We start from the raw sequence: 20,376 nt of genomic DNA, 5'->3' as shown, positions 1-20,376 counted from the left end.
CGACTAGAAAAAGGCGCGCACGTTTGTTTGCCAAGTTAATACACAGGCAACTTGCTTAGCGCGAGCTCTTAACGGGTTAACTCATTAGCGTCGACTGATTGACACGCACACGTTGCAATTTTTTTGATTCTGCTGCTGCTGCTGCGTCGCTGTTGAATTTTGTGCGAAAAATTCAACAATAAAAATATGCGACATGATTTCGTTCAGCGCTGCCGTTGTCGACTAAAACATCTTTTTGACACTGACAACGTTGAGAGCTGACAGCAGCCGCCGTAGCAGCAGCAGCGACGCCAGCAGCGCACGTAACGTGGAGAGCGCTGAGGCAATCAAAATGAATTGTGGCGTGCAAGAGAGCGCACTCTAGCCGACAACGACGACGACGTTTTTCCCCATTAAATTGATATATGCCGGCAGCGTAGTCAAAAGAGCGAGCGCGCAAGAGAGAGCGCATTGTTGCTTAGCTTTGCGCAGGCGTTGACGTTGCCAGCTGAGCAGCGACTGCAGTTTTGTTTTGATTTATAGCTGTTGAGCCTGCAGCAGCAGCAGCAGCATCTTGGGGTGTGAGCGAAACGCTTGAATTGAAACGAAACGAAATTGAAAATTGCAAGAGCGCGAGAGCGAGCGAGCGTGAGCGCGTGCAGTGGCTGCTGCTGCTGCAGCTGTGTGACAGGTGTTTGGTGTGTGTGTGTGTGTGTGTGTGTGTGTGTGGGGGCCGGTCTTGCTCTCTTTCTAGTGCAGCGCTCTCACTCTGGCTCTGGCGCGCGCTCTCTCTTTGTTGCGACTGCAGCTGGTCAACAGTGTGTGCGTGTTTGGTGTGGGGGAGGCGGCGTCGCTGCCGACGTCGCAGTCGCTTAAATCAAGGTTATTTATTGAAATTGAAAATGAAGCGTCGACCCACAGGGCGCAAAGGGATTAGATATGCGTCTGCTACCAGCATCGGCAGCAGCAGTTGCATTTAAACCAAAACAAACACAGATACGCACACACTGTGCTGTTAGTTATAATATTTTGATTTTGTAAAAAAAAATGCAACTGCTTAGGCAATTGTTGAATGCGCGGAACGTTGGAATTAACATTGGCACGTGACAAATTCATTTGCTTATCTCAAACTATGGCCGCCATGTGTGTTTTTTTTTTTTTGCTTTTGCTTATTATCTTTTCTGCACGCTGTAATTATTTTCCGATATTTGTGCGCATGCAACCATTACGCATCTTTATGAGTTTCTGTTTCGTCTTCGACGTTTCAGCAAAGAAAAAACAACAAAACGCTTTGTGTTTGAATTTCCAGTGGAATTTTAGTTTTGACTGGAATATTAAAGCTCTGCTGCAGCAGCAGCAGCAGCAACAGCAGCAGCAACAGCAGCAGCAGCTTGGGGGGAGGAGGCTGCTCGAAAATAACTGTAAACGGATTGACAGCTTCTCGAATATCGCGGCCACCTGACAATTGCGGCCAAAATCCAAACGCCAACTGCTGTCACACGTCAGAAAAGTTGAATGCCATTGCATTTATACATACCATATATTTTTTTGCGGTCTAGAATTTTGACATAACGGCACTCACACAAAGCAAAGATTTTTTTTTTTACATTTTTTGGGTTTTTATTTTTTATGTCGCAGTTAGCATAATATGCGCTTCCCTGTTTGCCGCTCATCAAAAAGTCCAGCGCATGCCAAACTGTTGATGGACCGGTTAACATTTTATTTGCGCTCGCCCACAATGGGGGGCGCCCTCTCGCTCTCTCACTCTCTTTGTTATAGACAGCATCTATCCAATCTTGGTTGCAGGTTGTTGCAATTGCGTCGCTGCAGCTGCCAATTCGCTGCCACAAATGTCATGTAACGCGTCCGTTTCTATTGCAACAAACCCGACCCAACACACACACACACATTGGCACCCAATTGCAATTCCATGCCTGGGTTTAATAAAAACAAAACACAAAAGCAAATAAAAAATACAAATTGCAGCAAATCAAAAAAACAAAAAAAAACGCACATAAAGTAACGCAATAAATTTTGAAGCAAACATAGGCGTAACTTGAATACTCTAATAGTATTCAGAAAATATTATAATAATTACTTTTCAAATATATTAATTAATAACTAAATACTGCAACTTAAAATATTTATTATTTAAATTGCGCCTTAAGAAATTCAGTTTTCAACAATTCGAGTTTCGAGTTCGAGAACTTTTGGAGTTATATTAAAAAATATATATAATATTTGTTTAACAAGTTTCACAGCAAGAAATTTAATTTTAAACACTTAGCGAGCATTTGTAAAAATATTAAAAGTTCGAATTCGAGAACTATTGAAGCAATAATAGCTTGAATATTCTAATTGAATTAAAAAAAATGAGAATATTTTTTTTAATAAACGCTTATTAAGAAATTAAGTTTTCAACCATTTGTAAGCATTTAAAAAAATGTTTTGAGTTCGAATTTAAGAACTTTTATAGTGAACACTCGCCAAAATGTACAATATTCGTTTAAATAATTTCACATAACCAGATTTAATTTTTAACACTTAAAAAACATTTGTAAAATTGTACAAGAATTTTAAGAGTGAGCATTGCTTAAAGACTCTAATTGAATTTAATATATATTTATAATATTTACTTTTAAAATTTTCTTAACAATAAATTTGATTGACAAAAATTTGTAAGCATTTTTCAATTTTTTCGAGTTCGAAAACGACAACTTATCGCAATTGCCTTGACCTTTGTGTTTGTTGCGCTTGTTTAGGCGTCGGTTAACGTCAAGAATTGAATTGACACACGATTTTATCACATGCCACCCCCCTGCCCACTCACTTTACCCCATCCATGGAAGCGACACATTCGTCCATCTGTCAAATGGCAAACGCAAAAATGTGTTGCTTGCAATTTTCTGACACCTTTTGCGGTTGACGGACGCATCAGACGCCGTCGCGGCGCTGCAATGTCATAAAAAACAACTGAAAATGCTTGGCGCCACTGCCACGCCTGCCTAACCTAACCATTCGGCCCCCCATCCCAGTCGCCACTCCCATCGACAACTACAAATGCGTCAAAAACATTTGTTTTGCAAGCAACTTTTGTTGTTGTTGTTAAATTTAGACAGCATCGAGTTGCAGTTACATTTGCAACTCATGCCATACATTGTGCCGTCGCTACAAAATTTATATTTTTGAATTGGAATCATGCTGCTTGCCCAAAAAAGTTGCTAAACAATTTTCGCTTTTTAATTTCCCATTTAAACATTTGCTAATCCATTTGTTTTTGAACTGCAACAAGCTGTGCGCTTGTCAGACAAATAATTGGCTAATATTTCTATAAGCAAAAAAAAAATAACAAAATATACACAAAAAAGGCACAAAATATTTTATATAAATAAAGCAAATCAGCAGCATTATCTACTCAATTCTAAAAACTTCTTGTCAACGCTTTAAATGTTCACAAATTTTTATTTGGCGTCGAATTGTTTGTGAACATTTCTAAAGTCTCAAGCAATATCAACTAACACTCAAAACTGAACGCACACAGCCACAATAAAAGCAACAGATGATAACGAAGCTCGAATTCTAGTCATTGGAACAGACGCGTCTCTTTAGCTTAAGCACTCAGCAATGCTCTCACTCTTATCAGCGTTAGCAGCCTCCCTAATAATCTATAATAAGCCCAAGCTAAGATGAAAGTCAATCTCGCATGTTATCACGCATTTCTGAAGGCTAAAGCCAAAATATACTTATTCATATCAAGTATACGTAATCTGTGTCAAAGAGAAATTATATTTTCAAAATTAAAGGCCAGCAGACAATTACTAATTTTTCAATTTGAGGGTTAAATTGCAAAAGTTTATTTATTATTTTTATGGAATTTTAATTATTCGCTTCCATAATTATTATTGACATTTATTTAGAAACATTTTTATTTAATTAGTAGGTAGGTCTTATCATCATCTGCACGAATTTCAGTGGTTTACCATGCCATCTCATCCAAGTGATTGAGTTATAATGGTATTGATTAGTTTTAGTGTCCGAATAAACTTCATTAAGGTTACTATAGAAATAAATATAATTTAGCAATTTGTATAATTTTTTAAAGTCATTTATACTTACCTAAAAGAACATTGATTAAACCACCAGCCACTCGCGTAATTAGCAGCACAATTAACATAAGTATAATTATCATTATCCCGCTCTGGGGTTGAGAACTTCATATTCGTAGCGCTAAACGCATCTCTACTATCGAGTGCGTTTCCAGCATTTCCATCATATTCCCCCACACTTAAAACTTCGTAAGATTGCGCTTCAGTCCCAATTCTGAAATTGCTATAGCGGGCATGCGTTTCGTTTTTGAAATCCTCCAGCTGTATGTAGAGTTCGTGTGGCCGAAACTTCGTCATCAGATGAAGTTTCTCTAGCCCGAGCCAAAAGTTACCGCGCAGGTCACCAAATCCATTTTTATACTCCTCCCAGTTCCGATTAACGCTCACAGAGCCATCCACTCTGCGCTGGATGACAGTCCATCCCTCGCCAGCGAACTTTGAATCGCATGGCACCTTGAAGGCTTCCGCACCAGGCACACGTATCGTTTGAATACCATTTGAATTACCAAAGGCTAGACAACTAGTCGCTTCGGCTGGATTAATCCCATTCTGCACTTTCAAAACATAAAACATAAACATAAGTTTAAAAGAAATAAATAAAATTATTTGAGTTCACTTCCTTACCACACCCCAATCAGTTGCCGAATTAAATTCCACATAAAGCAGCAACAACACAAAAGATAAGAAACACTTTAATATATTCATGTTGAAACAATAAACCGAACTATTCAAGAGCACTGTTTAAAATAAAATGAATTTAAATATTGAAGATCAGCAGCCTTATCAACTTGATGTGGTAAAAGTACACGTCAGGATTTGGGAAATAAGTGACAGTCATCATTGTTTTTAGCTCAATTAAAGCATTATCAACATTGTTATATAATGTTTTTAAATAATATAGATTGTGATAATGTATGCTCGTGTATAACATTAAGTGATCTCTTTGACGAATCTGTGCACACAAATTCTTTAAAAAATGAAATAATCTTAAGGCAATAAAAATCTACGAATTGCTATATATAGTACACATATTTTATATATACAGGGTGTCTTATTATTTTTTTCAACGAATATATTTAAAATTGAAAACATTTTTGCTGGAACTCTGAATATATATAATTATTTGCATAATATTTAAGCCTATAAATAATTTAAAAATAAAGTTGATAATGTTGGAAAAAATTAAGTTTAGTTTAAAATAAATAAAATTTAGAATTTTTTGTATAGCAAGAAATCAAAGCAAGAAATCTATATAATCTAAAATGAAAGAAATAATTTAGTTGAACTTTGAGCAAAAATAATCAGAATAAATGCAAAGCGTATATTTGACTTAATTAAAAGTATGTACTATAGACTATTGTTATTGTTTTTTTTTTTTTTTGTGTCAACATTTTGATGCTCGATTGATTTGCAGCAAGAAGTAAAAGTTTTTGGTGCGTGCCACAATTTGCAGACACATTATGAAAAGCTTAGCAAACATTTTGCCACAATTCATCACAAGGCCAAAATGGACCAAAGGACAACAAAAAATACACACACACACATATGCAGAGAAATAACTCAAAAAACAATTCATCTGCATAAACATTTGTGTAGCAATTGAAAAACAAACAGAAAACGACAATGTGGAAAATGTTGTTGTTGCTCTTGTTGCATGGCGAGTGTATAAATTGCCCCATCAACACTGCTGCTGCTGCTGCAACAAATTAACAGTGGCAGTGGCAAGACTATGATGATGCTGCCAAATTGTGGGTGGGGGCTGGATGCTGGGAGAGAAACAATGCAACAGCCACAAGTTTAGTTTTGGATTCGCGTTGCCTAACATACAAAACTGATGAAATTCAAATGGCAGACAGCTCGAGGGGCTGCGGGCTGATGTGGTGGGTGTGGTGTGGTGCATCATCATCCAGAGGTAACGAGCCCAAAACTCTGAAAACTGAATGAATGAGTGTCAAGTGTGATATATCACCGCAAAAACAAGACCATAAGCATGAGTGATAAACGCTGTTGAGCTTGCTTAGTGGCAATAACAACAACAACACACACACACACACACACACACATATGCATGCAGTCATAGACATGTCAACATGTTGATGATGTTAACTAACTAGAGCAGCGCGATAAAACGTTGGTAACTGCGACGAGGACTAGATAGAGCTCGAGTGTTATGTCAAGGGAGCATCACTGTTTGAGAGAGTGAGAGAGTGAGAGAGAGAGCGGGAGCGCATAAGGAAGATTTAGTGATGCTCTATTGTGTGTGTGTGTGCGTGTGTGTGTGTTGTAGGCTATGCAGCCAGCGCGACAGGCAGGCGACGGACCCAAGCTAACTCTAAACATGTTCAAACTGCTGCACAGTGGTTGCAATGCCATTTGACAGCTTATAAAATATATGCAGCTAATTAAGCGCTTTGTAAGATTTACTAAATTGTATGTACAACATTTATTTATTTCTTTAGTTTATACGTAATACTCACATCATAATTTTCGGTAAATAATTTTTTTAAACTACAATAAATACGGCAAGTTATTATTTTCAATTTAGTTCATTTTTTAGAATTGTTGTTCGTTTTCATAATTATAAAATTATTTAATTTAATTTATTTTTTTAGTTTTTAGCTTTTACATTTAAATTTACATTTAATTGCATTTTTTTATAATCTATACATACTCACTACAAATATTTTGAGCTATTCGTTTTAAATTTAGTGCACATTTTCCATATAAATTATTTCTTTATATATACAACCCTTTGTTTTTTCTTTAGAATTAGGCTTTAATCATATATTATGTGTTGCAGCTAATTAAAAAATATTCTCTCCAAATTTAGCAATTTAGCATATATTTTTTTTGGTTATAATGTATTGCTTACAGAACTAAAAATATTGCTTATTTTGTTCATATTATATTTATAATTTATTGTTTATATTTTGAGCACTTAAGCATCTAACCAAATATTCTGGGTTATTTACTTTTATATATAATAATAATAATATAATAAAATAATATACACTTATATTTTAAAATTAAGCTGTATAGGATTTATTCAATTTTAAATTTTATGTTCGCATTACTTGATTTTTATTCGCTTTAATTAATTAATATGCAATTATATTTTGCTAAAGGCTGTTTAAATAAAATAGTTGCATAAAAAATGCATTAAATTAAATTATGTATTTCACAATATTACAACATAAAGTGTACAAATATAACTTAATTGGAAAATTTGGAAATGTTGAAAATTGGAAATGTTGAATATCATTTTAATTGCTTATTAAATGGGCATATCTGGCACCACTGTGCAGACAGCTGCGCTTCAAATGCTTGCAACATGCGGCGGCAATCACGTGTGATGAACTGTAGTGCCACAGAGCAAAGCCAGAGCTCGTTGCTATAGTGCTGTTGTGAAGGGGGATGGGGAGGGAGGAGGGGAACTGACTGACTGAATGGCACTAATGCCGCTGTGGCCGCTGTTGTGTTTGAAATGCTGTGACTGCTGCTGTTGTTGTTGTTGTTGTTGTTTTTGGCCAAAAAGGCGTCAAGGCGTTTAAGTCGAAAACAAAAACTGGCAACTAGGAATTCATTGGCCAAAAACAATGCAATTAATTTCACTTACCCGTCGCCGTTGCTGCCGTGAATTGATGATGCCAGCCCAGTTGCTGTGTTGCATGCTGCTGCTGATGCTGTTGCTCGTACATTGTTTTGGTTGTGTTGCTCGGCCTGATCCAGTGACTTCAGTTAGCTTGGCAAGCGACGGAAGTGTCAACCAGCGGCTTTCACTGAACGGCTGTTGCCAGTGATGAATTTCATAGTTGTTGATTTTATGATTGCCGTTAGCTGTTGCTGTTGCTAGCTCGAGTTATGGAGTAAGGCAGTGTGCAGTGAGGGGGGTTAGGGGGGGTTCACATGTGCTTTGCTTTTTACAATTGTCAACTTCAAGTTTATTGCCGCTGTTGTTGTCGACATTGTTGCTGCTGCTGCTGCTGTTGTTGTCCTTGTTGCTGTCGCTGTCAACAGCAGTTTGAGCTTGCCTCTCTGTAGATTATGTGTGTGCATGTGTGTGTGTGTGTGTCTGTGTAGTTTTTGTCTTGTTGGTGCCTCAAACAGTCGAGCACAACATTATGCCGCATGTCAACGTTACGGACACTGTCACATCGTGAATCCTTCAACACCAGTCATGAGTTTGCTGTCTCCCCATCCCCCCCACCCATTCTCGCTCTCTCTGCTGCTGCTGCTGCTGCTGCTGTGTTTGTTTGCCTGGTCAGGTAGCCAACCATATCGCTACGCTTTTGCGGTCCAACGCAAATCTAAGCAATTTGCATTGTCGCTGTTGCTGTCGCTGTTGTTTGTTGTTGACGATTTGGCCACGAGTGGCAATTTGTGTGACCACAAAGCGCTGCCCCCGCCCCAACTCACTCACTTTATCCTTTTGCCTGTACAGGCCAAGGCCGTAGCCAATAGTGTGTTTGAAACAATTTCAAGCTGACAATTCGACATTTGTCTCTGCATGTTGCTGTTGCTGCTCGCTGCTGCTGCTGTTGATTGCTGATATTTGATTCTTGCTGACAGCGACAGTTGACGACAATTATAAAGCAACTTTAATTACACTATCAACATTAATTTATATTGACGTCTTAGCTTTAAATAATAAGCATAATTGAGTTAATTTGCTTCATTGCCCATGCGTTGCTTTGATTTCAAATTTTTTTATTTCAAACTATTGATTTTCAAAACTAATTAGCCTAAATTAAATTAATAGCTGACTTTATTCTGTGTCATTTGCTTCAATTATGTAAATTATTTCAAATTATTGTTCGAAATATTCAACTATATCGCTTATATTATTTCGAATTTCGAACCTTAGCTTTAACACAAATAACAACTCATTTAAATTTAACTCATTTAAATTTTCGAAATGACAATATCGAAAAGCTAAAAAAGTAACTACTAGCTCGTGTAAATTATTTTTAAATATTGTGCTCTACAATTTTTTTTAGCTTTGTCTAAATTAAAATGTTGCCAAGACAAAAAAAACATTTTACTGCTAGCAGCAATAGCATTTTCTTTCGATATCGAATGCTTACATTTTCGAAAAATCCAATTATATTGAAAATATTAACAGCAAAAACTCGCTTATATTGTTTCGAATTTCGAAACCTATTAGCTCTGACTAAATCAATTTAATAATTTATTTAATATAATTATGTATTATGTAATTTAAAAAACTATTCCATAAGCTGGCTCCAATTTTGCCTGAATTTCGAATACTTTAGTTTTCGAAAATACAATATCGAAAAACTAAAATAGCAACTGCTTAGCCTTATAGCTTGTGCAAATTATTTAAATGTGAAGCTTTTGTTGACGCTTATCGCGCATTCGAGCGAAACTAAATCTCGCGTCTCTCTGTGGTCTCGGCCATCGTGATGGCCTCATCATATTTGTTGCAAGCACCAAGCAACGATCTACGGCTGCGAAGGATCTGGAGAGTATAAATGTATAAATTACGCACATCTGTCAACTGTTGAATTAGCCATTAAGGCACAAAATGTGCAACATTAATAACTGACACAACGTGTCGCTTGATTTGCAGCCGAGTGGGGTGGGGGGTGTGGGCATGTTGCACATGCGCGCTATGTCAATGTCAGTGGCAACAAAGAGAGCGACAGCGAGAGAAAGAGAGAGAGAGAGAGAGAGAGGGAGAGAGAACGCTTGCGCAGCTCGCTGTCCTAATTGAAAGAAATTACTTTGAGTCGACCATGTCATTTGTCAACTTATTGTTCGGGCACTTGGACTCAAGCGAGCAAGAGGCAGCTTCAAGTGAGAGAGACAGACAGACAGAGAGAGAGTGAGAGAGAGCGAGAGAGAGACGTACAGCATTTCCTAATTGAATTTGTTACTAAATTCAAATATAAATAATAACAATTATTCAAATAATTCAAATAAAAATCTTAAAAATTTGTTGTTTGCTTTAAGAAATGTATTTTATTTCAATATAATATAATAATTTTATAATTTTTATAATTTTTACAAAATATAAAAAGTTTAAGCTTGCAAGTAGCTTTAATAGAATTTCAATATAAATGGGAAATAATATTTTAAATCGTATAAATTTTAAAACAAATATAATTCGTTAACATTATTTGTGTTTGCTTTAAAAAATTTATTTTATTTCAATATAAATAGGAAATTAATTTTTAAAATATAAATAAAGCTTAAACTTGCAAATAGCTTGAATAGAATTTGAATATAAATGGGAAATAATTTTTTTTCATAATTGAACTGCAAATTTGAATTTTACGCTGGCATAATTACAATTGACAAAAATATATTTATTTACTTTTTGGTGGGTCTTATCATCATCTGCACGAATTTCAGTGCAATTTCCCCCATATGATTGTTTTAGAAAGCACTTTTTTAGTTTTAGTGTGCACATAAACTCCATTAATGTTACTATAAAAATAAATATAATTTAGCAGTTTGTATAATTTTTTTAACTGTCATTTATACTTACCACACAGTACAGTCATTGAACCACCAATCACTCGCGAATAAAGCAGCACAATTCATGAACTTCATGAACTTCGTCATCTGATGGAGCCGCTCTAATCCGAGCCAGAAATCGGTGCGCAAGTCCCCAAAGCCATTTTTGTACTCCTCCCATGTTCGATTAAAGTTCACAGAGCTATTCATCCTGCGTTGAATGACAGTCCATCCCTCGCCCGCGAACAGGACACTTGAAAGGCTTCCGCACCAGGTAGACGCATCGTTTGAATATCAATACCAAAAGGTTCACACCTAGTCTGATTAGTTGGATTGATCCACATTTGTTTTTTGCAATTGATATTATTCGTAGCTTTAAGTGTCGTGACAGTTGTCTGCAGTTTATGAATTTTGGTCAGAACCCTTTCATCCTATGAATAGCAAAAACAGAAGTTTAAAATAACTCAACATTGAGTTGCTTACCAATTTACTATCCACTGCTGAATTAAATTCCATAAAAAACACATGATAAGAAACAGAGTACAGTTTACTGATAAAAATTGTATTTCAATTAAATTTAAAAGGTTTTTAATTTCTCTTGCTTATGGGTCTTATCATCAGTTGCATAGAATTAGTCGATATAAGGTATAGGCTATCAAAACTGAAATTAGAAATACAAAATATTATCATCTTATAACAATTGAAATTACAATATTAAATACTAGTAGCTTAAACTAAAGTAAATAGTTATTAGCGCGGCTTCATTGCAGGCAAATTGTGTATCAAGATCACGATCTGGAGTTGAGAATTTCATATTCTCTTCAAATGTACAAATGCGGTATCCTTTATTATAAAGCAACCTTGAAGCGCAATCAACAACTTTTCCAATTAATAATTACAACTAAATCCGCATAAATATGTTTAGTTTTATTTTGAAGTGCTGCAGCTTCAATTCACGCAAGGTATAAATGTTGCATTTTCTTTGTTTATTTTTCACTATGAATTTAAAGTAAAATTGAACCTAGTCAACGCTTTTTTATTCTTTTCTATTATATATTTAAATCATTTATTTGCACATGACCTACCATAATATCAGTGGCCGAGTTGGGCTGCATATATGTTTAGCTGATAGCACAGAATACGAAATGTTCATGTTGAATTTCAAGAGCGGAGCTTTTAATAAATTGAATTCAGTCTTGAAGCTTATCAATTGATCTTTGACATGCATTAATATTTTTAGCTACATGAATACATAATCGGAAGTAAATACTGTATATGTATGCTTTGAATGAATAATATATATGAAACAAAGCTCAAGCAATTTCGAATATTATATACACGCATCATATTTAGCAGCGTCAATTGTTTTGATTTATTCATTCGGAAACTAATGCCAAAATATACTTATTCATATCAAGTATACGTAATCTGTGCGAACATCAATAAATCTGAACCAAAAAAACGTCATAAAATAAAACAGCAGGAAATTGTTAGTTTTTTTTTTTTGACGAGGCACAAACTTTGCAAAAATGATATCTATATTTTAATAGAATTATAACTTATTTTTGCATAGATTATATTTGACATTTTATTTAGAACATTTTGTTTATTCTTGGTAGGTCTGATCATTCCTATCTGCACGAATTTCAGTGGTTTATTATGCCATTCCGCCCAAATGATTGACTTCACAAGGCTCTCATCAGTTTTAGTGTCATTATAAACCCCATTAGGGTTACTATAGAAATCAATATAATGTAGCAGTTTGTATAATTTTTTAAAGTCATTTATACTTACGACCAAGAACATCTATTAAACCACCAACCACTTGCGTAAAAAGCAGCACAATTATAATTATCGGCTTTATCATTATCCCGCTCTGGGGTTGAGAATTTCATATTCTTTGCCTTACCTCCCCCCCAATCACCGTATTCGAGTGCGTTTCCAGCATTTCCAGTCAAAGTTCACCCCAAACTTAAGAGTTCGTAAGATTGTGCTTCATTCCCAACTGAGAAGTTGCTTATAGCGTGGCATATCGTGTTTCGTTTTTGAAATCCTCCAGCTGTATGTAGAGCTCGTGTGGACGAAACTTCGTCATCAGATGCAGCCGCTCTAATCCGAGCCAGAATTCACCTCTCAGGAAGCCAAAGCCATTCTTATACTCATCCCATGTTCTAGTGAAGTTCACAGAGCCATCCATTCTACGTTGAATGACAGCCCAGCCACTGCCATTAAATTTAGAATCACAGGGCACTTGGAAGGGCTCCGCACCAGGTAGACGTATCGTTTGAATATCATTGCCTAAAGATACACAGCTCGTCGGTTCAGTTGGATCGATCCACATTTGTTTATTGCAATCGAAATTATTCATAGCTTTAAGTGTCGTGATAGTTGTCTGCAGTTTATGAATTATGGGTAGCACCCTTTCGAGTTCGGCTTTTGTAATATCAGATAGAGAAGCGCATTCTCTCAAAGTTTCAGCATTAGCTTGAAGATTTTTAATTGTGCTTTCCATCTGATCAATCTTAGCTTCATATTCAACTAATTCTTTCTGGATATCTTCCCTTTGATTTTTACAATGCTTTCAATAGTAAAAGTCACACTCAAAATTAAATAAAAAATGCCTAAAACATCAACAGGTTTTTATAATGTAGCATAGAATTTTTATTTCCCTATTGCGGATAAGAAACACTTTAATATATTCATATTAAATTAGTAAAACGAACTATTCAAGAGCAGAACTAAGAATAAACTGAATTTTAATATTGAAGCTTATATAGTTAACGTCAGAATTTGCACAAATGATCTTTCACTATCATTAATATTTTTAGTATTATCAGCATTATGCGCATGCCATGACAATTTGAGTAAATTCATGTGTTAAAATAATGTTTGGCATCAACTTGCGTACACGTAATCTGTAGAATATTAAACAATGTTCAAGCAATCTATGAATAATACACATAAATATATACTCATCATATTTGGCTGCGTTGCATAATAATTGTCTCAATCGGCTGATTTTATTCTTTCACTTGAAATATTAATGAAAAAGCTAAAGTGTATTTTTATCAAGTATACGCACTGGGTCAAAACAGAAACAATTATTATATTTAAATGAAACAGCAAACAATTATTATTTTTTAATCTAGTCTACAACTTGCAAAGTTTATTTATTATTTTGAATAGAATTTTATTTTAATTATTCGCTGCATAATTGTTATTGACTTTTCTTTTAGAACATTTTTACTTTAATTGTGTGGTTTGGCCTTATATTCATCTGACGATTTCAGTGGTTTATCAGCCAATTGTCATTGATTTGAATTAAATAAACGGTATTCATTATCGTTTTAGTGGTTACATTAACTCCTTTTAAGGTTACTATAGAAATAAATGAATAAAATAGTTTGGTTATATTTTTTAAAGAAACTGGATTACATGGTTTAAAATTTGTAGGCACCAGCCACTCGCGTAATTAGCAGCACAATTAAGATAAGTATAATTATCATTATCCCGGTCTGGAGTTGAGAATTTTATATTCTTAGCGTCAACCAATGCAACTGTATAATCTAGTGCGTTTCCAGCATCTCCAGAATATTCGTAAGATTGCGCTTCATTCCCAATTATGAAATTATGTAGAGCTCGTGTGGCTGAAACTTCGTCATCAGATGAAGTTTCTCTTGCCCGAGCCAAAAGTTACCGCGCAGGTCACCAAATCCATTTCTGTACTCCTCCCAGGTTCGATTGAAGTTCACGGAGCCATCCACCCTGCGTTGGATGACAGTCCATCCCTCGCCAGCGAACTTTGAATCGCAGGGCACCTGAAAAGCATCCGTGCCGGGTACTCGTATAGTTTGAATATCATCGCCAAAGGATACACAGCTATTATGGTGCCACAGCATTTGCTTGTATATCCTTAATATTGAACTCCAACTGCTCAATCTTAGCTTTGTATTCTGCCAAGTCTTTCAGCAGCGCTTCAGTCAAATTATTGCCATATGCATGACAATTCTATGAGAAGCGCACAACAACAAGTTTTAAACAAATAGAATGAACTATTTTAGTTCACATGCTCACCACATCACTATCAGCTGCTCGAATCTAAATTACCTAAAGCAGCAAAACCAAAAGACACAATTTAATATATCTCATGTTGAACTTAATAAAACGAACTTTCATAAGCAGAGCTTGAAAAGAACTAAACCTAAATTTTGACGACCACCAGCCTTGTCAATTTTATGTGAGTCATATATATATTTATATTTATTGCCAAATGAAAGCATAATCGTATTATCAACATTATATATATGCTATACTATATACAGCTGTGTTATTGATACTTTTCGCAAAGATATACAAGAATAATCTTGGATTCGCTGGCTACAAGAGAGTCAAAAATAAATTATATTATATTTATTACTTTTTTTTAATCTGAGGCTACAACTTGCAAAACTTTATTTATTGTTTTAATAGAATTTCAATATTTCACTACTGGCATTAATTATGAATTGACATTTATTTAAAACATTTATATTTCTTCGTGGGTCTTATCATCAATCTGCCACGATTTCAGTGGTTTCTCATGGATTGACTTAGAATTGTCTTCATCAGTCTTAGTGTGCACATAAACTCCATTAGGGTTACTATGGAAATAAATATAATTTATCAGTTTGTATAATTTTTTAAAGTCATTTATACTCACCACTTATAACATGCATGAAACCACCACAATTACCATTACCTTTATCATTATCCCGGTCTTTGGTTGTGAATTTTGTATTCTTAAGGTAACTTAATGCATCTCCAGCATTTCCATTATATTCCCCTACACTTAATAGTTCGTAAGATTGCGCTTCATTCCCAACTGAGAAATTGGTATAGCGTGCATATCGTTTTTCGTTTTTGAAATCCTCCAGCTGTATGTAGAGCTCGTGTGGCTGAAACTTCGTCATCAGATGAAGTTTCTCTAGCCCGAGCCAGAATTCACCTCGTAGGTCACCGAAGCCATTTCTGTACTCCTCCCATGTTCGATTGAAGTTCACGGAGCCATCCACCCTGCGTTGAATGACAGCCCATCCCGGGCCAGCGAACTTTGAATCGCATGGTACCTGGAAGGCATCTGTACCAGGTACTCGTATCGTTTGAATGTCATTGCCGTAAGCGACGCAGTTTGTCGGTTCATTGATATACGTATATAAATTGCCAAAGTTTCTGATTATAGTAGGTCTCTGATATTGATTATTTGTTAATAACTGATTGGCATGTTGATTCAGAAACTTAATTTCCTGTGCCTTGTTGGAGAGATCTTGTCTATGAAGCTTATCTTGAAGCTGCTCACTTCTCTTCAAGGTGTCCTTAACCTCATTTTGAAGATTGTTGATGGTGAGGTCTTGTTCTAAAATTTTAGCATGTAGTTGATACTGCATTAAATTGTGACTGTTAAGTTCTGACTTAAACTTAGTTTCCTGTGCCTTGTTGGAGAGATCTTGTCTATGAAGCTTATCTTGAAGCTGTTCATTTTTATTCAACGTGTTCTCAAATTTATTTTGTAAATTGTTAATAGTCAGGTTCTGTTCCTGAATCTTAGATTCATACTCATTCTTTACTAAAGAGAGATTTTTGAGTAGTTCCTTGTATTCAAATTCATGTTTATGAATTTTACTTTGAAGCTGAAAGTTAGCTTGTTGATTTATCATTGCGCGTTCTTCACACTTCTTCAACGTATCCTCAAATTTATTTTGTATATTGTTGATAGTAAGATTCATTTGCTTAATCTTACATTCATCCTTCATTGAAAAGAGTCTTGTGTATAGTTCATTGTATTTTAATTTGTCTGCCTGTATGACAAGCTCCTGATCATGAATTTTATTTTGAAGCTTCAAGATTTCCTTTTGTGTATCTTCTGTTATTGTACCATTGGTTACCACATTATCAGCGGATTTATTCTGATTTTGCACATTTAATAACGAATCTTTGGCTAGTTGTTGTTCATTAGTTGTAGCTTTTAGTGTCCTGATCTCTGTCTCCTGTTCGCGTAGCTTATCTTGCAGCTTCTGAAGTTTCTCTTGAGTGATGCCCGATGGCGCATCGCATTTTCCTGATGCTCCACCAATTAGCGTTGTAGATTTTTTATTGTGCCTTCCAGCTGTTCAATCTTAGTTTTATTTAAAGTTGTAACATATAAATTTTAATTTACGTTTTATAATCCTATAAATAGCAAAAACATAAGTTTAAAACAAATGATTTTAATTATTTTACTGCACTTGTTTATTACATCACAATCAGTGGCCGAATTAAATTCCACATAAAGCAGCAAAAACACAAAAGATAAGAAACACTTTAATATATTCATGTTGAAATAATAAACCGAACTATTCAAGAGCACTGTTTAAAATAAACTGAATTTAAATTTTGAAGACCACCATTTGAGTCAAGTTGAAATATTTTTATATTTTTTGCCAAATGAAAGCAGAATCGTATTATCAACATTATATTGCTTACTATTATAACAGGGTGTGCTATTATAGATTTATTAACTTGCAAAATTTTATTATTATTTTAATAGAGAATTTTAATTATTCGCGTTGCATCCCACCAGCGCACACCACCCGACACTTGCATAATATTATGACAGTTTAGTTAGAAACTTGGTTTTATATTGTTGTGGGTCTTATCATTCATCTGCCACGAATTTCAGTGGTTTACAAGCCAATTTTATCATCTGATTTAACTAATATGTCGTCATCAGTTTTTGTCACATAAACTCATTAGGCGTACTGTAGAAATTAAATATATTATAGAAGGTTGGTCATTTTATTAAAGTCCTTTATATTACGACCAAACATCTATTAAACCACCAACCACTTGCGAAAGCTTCAGCACAATTTTCATCCCATTGATCATTATCCCGCTCTGGGGTTGAGAATTTCATATTCATAGCGCTACCAATCTCGTTAGTATCGAGTGCGTTTCCAGCATTTCCAATTCCCCCAAACTTAAAACTTCGTAAGATTGCGCTTCAGTCCCAATTCTGAAATTGCTATAGCGGGCATAACGTGTTTCGTTTCTGAAATCCTCCAGCTGTATGTAGAGCTCGTGTGGCCGAAACTTCGTCATCAGATGAAGTTTCTCTAGCCCGAGCCAAAAGTTACCGCGCAGGTCACCAAATCAATTTCTGTACTCCTCCAATGTTTGATTGAAGTTCACAGAGCCATCCACTCTGCGTTGAATTACAACCCATCCGTTGCCAGCGAACTTTGAGTCACAGGGCACCTGGAAGGCATTCACACCAGGTAGATGTAACGTTTGAATGTCACTAGAGTTACCAAAGGGTAAACAACTAGTCGCTTCAGCTCATCTTTGAGTAGTTTATTTTCATGTTCCATGCAATTCATTTGCTCTTCGATTTGAGCAATGCGTTTATCCTTTTCACTCATTAACGAATCCTTGAGTTTGTCGCTTTTCTTCAGAGCTTCTTTTTGTTCTGCAAGCTTCTTTTGTAGCTCAGTGATTTTAGTTTGAAGCTTCAAGGTTTTCTTTTCTGCCTTTAACTTGTCTTCACTGCAATTGCTTAAAGCTTCCTTATTTGCGTTAGCTTTACTTTCAAGACTCTTTATTTTGGCTTCCTGTTGCTGCAGCTTTTCGAATTGATCATTCTTTTCAGCGGATATACGAAAATATTGCAATAAAGGCTTAACGACTTTATAGCAATACGATCTGCAATCCTCATTTGATTCTCTTGCTGCTGGGCATGACTGCAAAATTAGCATTGATTTGCTTTTAGTATTTAAAACATTTATTTACACTTGACCTACCATAACATCCGTTGCCGTATTGGGTCGCATATATAGCAGCAACAATATAACTGATAACACTGAATACGAAATATTCATGTTGAATTAATAGAACGAACTTTTCAAGAGCAAGGTATAAAGTAGACTAAAACTAAATTATGATGACGACAATGTTATCAGCAAAATTCAAAAAAATGCATGCATATGTTTATTGATATAGCAAAATACTTATAGAATATTGCAAATAATATTAAACTCAAAATACATTTATTTTTAATACGATTTGCTTCAGTATATTTTGAACATCAGGCAAACATTTTTTTATATAAATATAATATGTAAAAAAATATTTAAATATTGATATTAAATTGTTAAAAAAAAACAACAGTTTAAGTAAATTATTTAAACTTAAATTAAATATTAATTTCACAAATGTAAATTTTAATAATTAGCATGATCGCATTTTTTGTTAAATAATTGCTTTTAATTAGAAAAAAATGCTGAAAAATAATTGAGTAATTTTTATTGTATTTTAAATATTTTTAAAGTTTATTTTGCTTTAGCCAATTCACAGTTTGTTAGATGAAAGAATTTTTTGTGTTACCCTCTAAGCAATTTGGACAAGCGTTGAGCGGAGAGAGAAATGCGAAAATGCTAATGCTACTATCAGGGCTAGTTAGGAGGCAGCTGGAGCTACTTCACATACAGGCAGCCAGACACTTAAAAATTAAAATTAAGACACTCGCAAATGATTAAGAAATGTATAAAAGAAACAAAAACCCAAAATGAAAACTGAGGCAGCACAAAAGCAATGAAACCAACAAGTAAATGAAATGGCCACACACACAATCACACTTGGGCTGAGACCAAGAGAGAGAGAGATTGGGAGAGCGTACTGATGAAGCAGAATGATATGCCCGCGGGATTGGAAGCTTGAACTGAAGCTCAAGCAGCAAAACGAAAAATACTGAAGAAAATATTAAGAGCTCGAGAGCTTCATAAAATAAAATAATACAAATAAAACGAGTATTGTGAAGTGGAAAAGGCCAAAAGCAAATGAGAGTCAAAACATAAGCAACGAGAGACAGAGACAGAGACAGAGAGAGAGAACAAACAATTCTGTAATAATTTCATTTTGCAAATGACGTGCGAGTAACGAAACAAAAGAAATTAAATTTAACATACAAAAGGCGCCAACGCAAAAATTGGTAGGCGTGCCCCCCGCCCCCGCCGCCAGGAGGGAATCGCCTGCCTTATGCATTATGAAGCTGATGTCTTAGTTAGCTTGCCACCCCGCGGGGCACAGAGCACAGAGAACACAGAGCTAAGCTAAACTATGCGCTGCAAGTGAAACACGCGAATTTTCAACAGCTTTTCATATTTGTTTTTTTTTTTGTTCAGTTTCCTTGGTTTTCCTTTTGTTTTTTTAATGTCAACGAGAGAATTATTTTATGCTAGGGCCACACCGAGGTGCAATAAAATGTTGCAGTCAGACCGACAGTCAGAAATTGATATAAAAACTCATTTCAACTGATGACCGACGCATACACAGCGAGAAAAATAAGTGAGTTGCAATTGAACTGCAAGTCATTTTCAGCATGTAGCCACTGCACTGCAAAAAAAACTTTTATAAAGTAATTATTTAATATTTCTTTTGAAAATTTATGCACAGTTTCTTATTATTTTTCTTATAACATTTATTTTTAATTGTCTCAAACAAATATTAAACGTACAATATTTTTTTGATTTTTTGTTCAAGCTTACAAATAAAAGTAATTATTATTTTTCTTAGTCATATAATAATAATTCATTCCTAATTACAATATTTTTTTAATCAAGCGAATAATTATATAAAGTTTATTTTAAGTATAAATTTTTTTATTTTAAAATTCATATATTCTTAACATATTTTTTTGTTATTTTTTTTAATATTACATAGCTCAAATTATTTCAAATAAAGATACAATATAATATATATATTTTTGATTTTTTTATTATTTACAATATTATTTTTAAATTAT

At 34.8% G+C, this 20,376-nt stretch overlaps 1 protein-coding gene across 1 annotated transcript; it reads right to left on the bottom strand.

Annotated features, from left to right (window-relative positions):
• Positions 1 to 15,131: 15,131 nt before the first annotated feature.
• Positions 15,132 to 16,080, bottom strand: LOC108596057 (fibroleukin). Its single transcript, XM_033293936.1, has 3 exons — positions 16,014 to 16,080; positions 15,265 to 15,957; positions 15,132 to 15,205 (listed from the first exon to the last, which is right to left on the bottom strand). The coding sequence occupies exons 1-3, from the start codon at positions 16,078 to 16,080 to the stop codon at positions 15,132 to 15,134; spliced, it is 834 nt and encodes a 277-aa protein (XP_033149827.1).
• Between the last annotated feature and the right edge of the window lie 4,296 nt (positions 16,081 to 20,376).

This window comes from Drosophila busckii, chromosome 2L, assembly GCF_011750605.1.
Source record: "Drosophila busckii strain San Diego stock center, stock number 13000-0081.31 chromosome 2L, ASM1175060v1, whole genome shotgun sequence".
Lineage (NCBI taxonomy): Eukaryota > Metazoa > Arthropoda > Insecta > Diptera > Drosophilidae > Drosophila > Drosophila busckii.
Note: the sequence above shows the minus strand (reverse complement) of the source record. Positions and strands in the feature narration are given on the sequence as shown.

Bases quoted from the DNA above. Each gene is read 5' to 3' on its own strand.
- LOC108596057 (XM_033293936.1), bottom strand. From the start codon at position 16,080: ATGAACAGCTTCAAGATAAGCTTCATAGACAAGATCTCTCCAACAAGG. The intron at 15,958-16,013 runs GTCAGAACTTAA...CTAAAATTTTAG, and splicing joins GCACAGGAAACTAAGTTTAA to AACAAGACCTCACCATCAAC. The intron at 15,206-15,264 runs GTGAGTATAAAT...TTATTTCCATAG, and splicing joins TTTCATGCATGTTATAAGTG to TAACCCTAATGGAGTTTATG.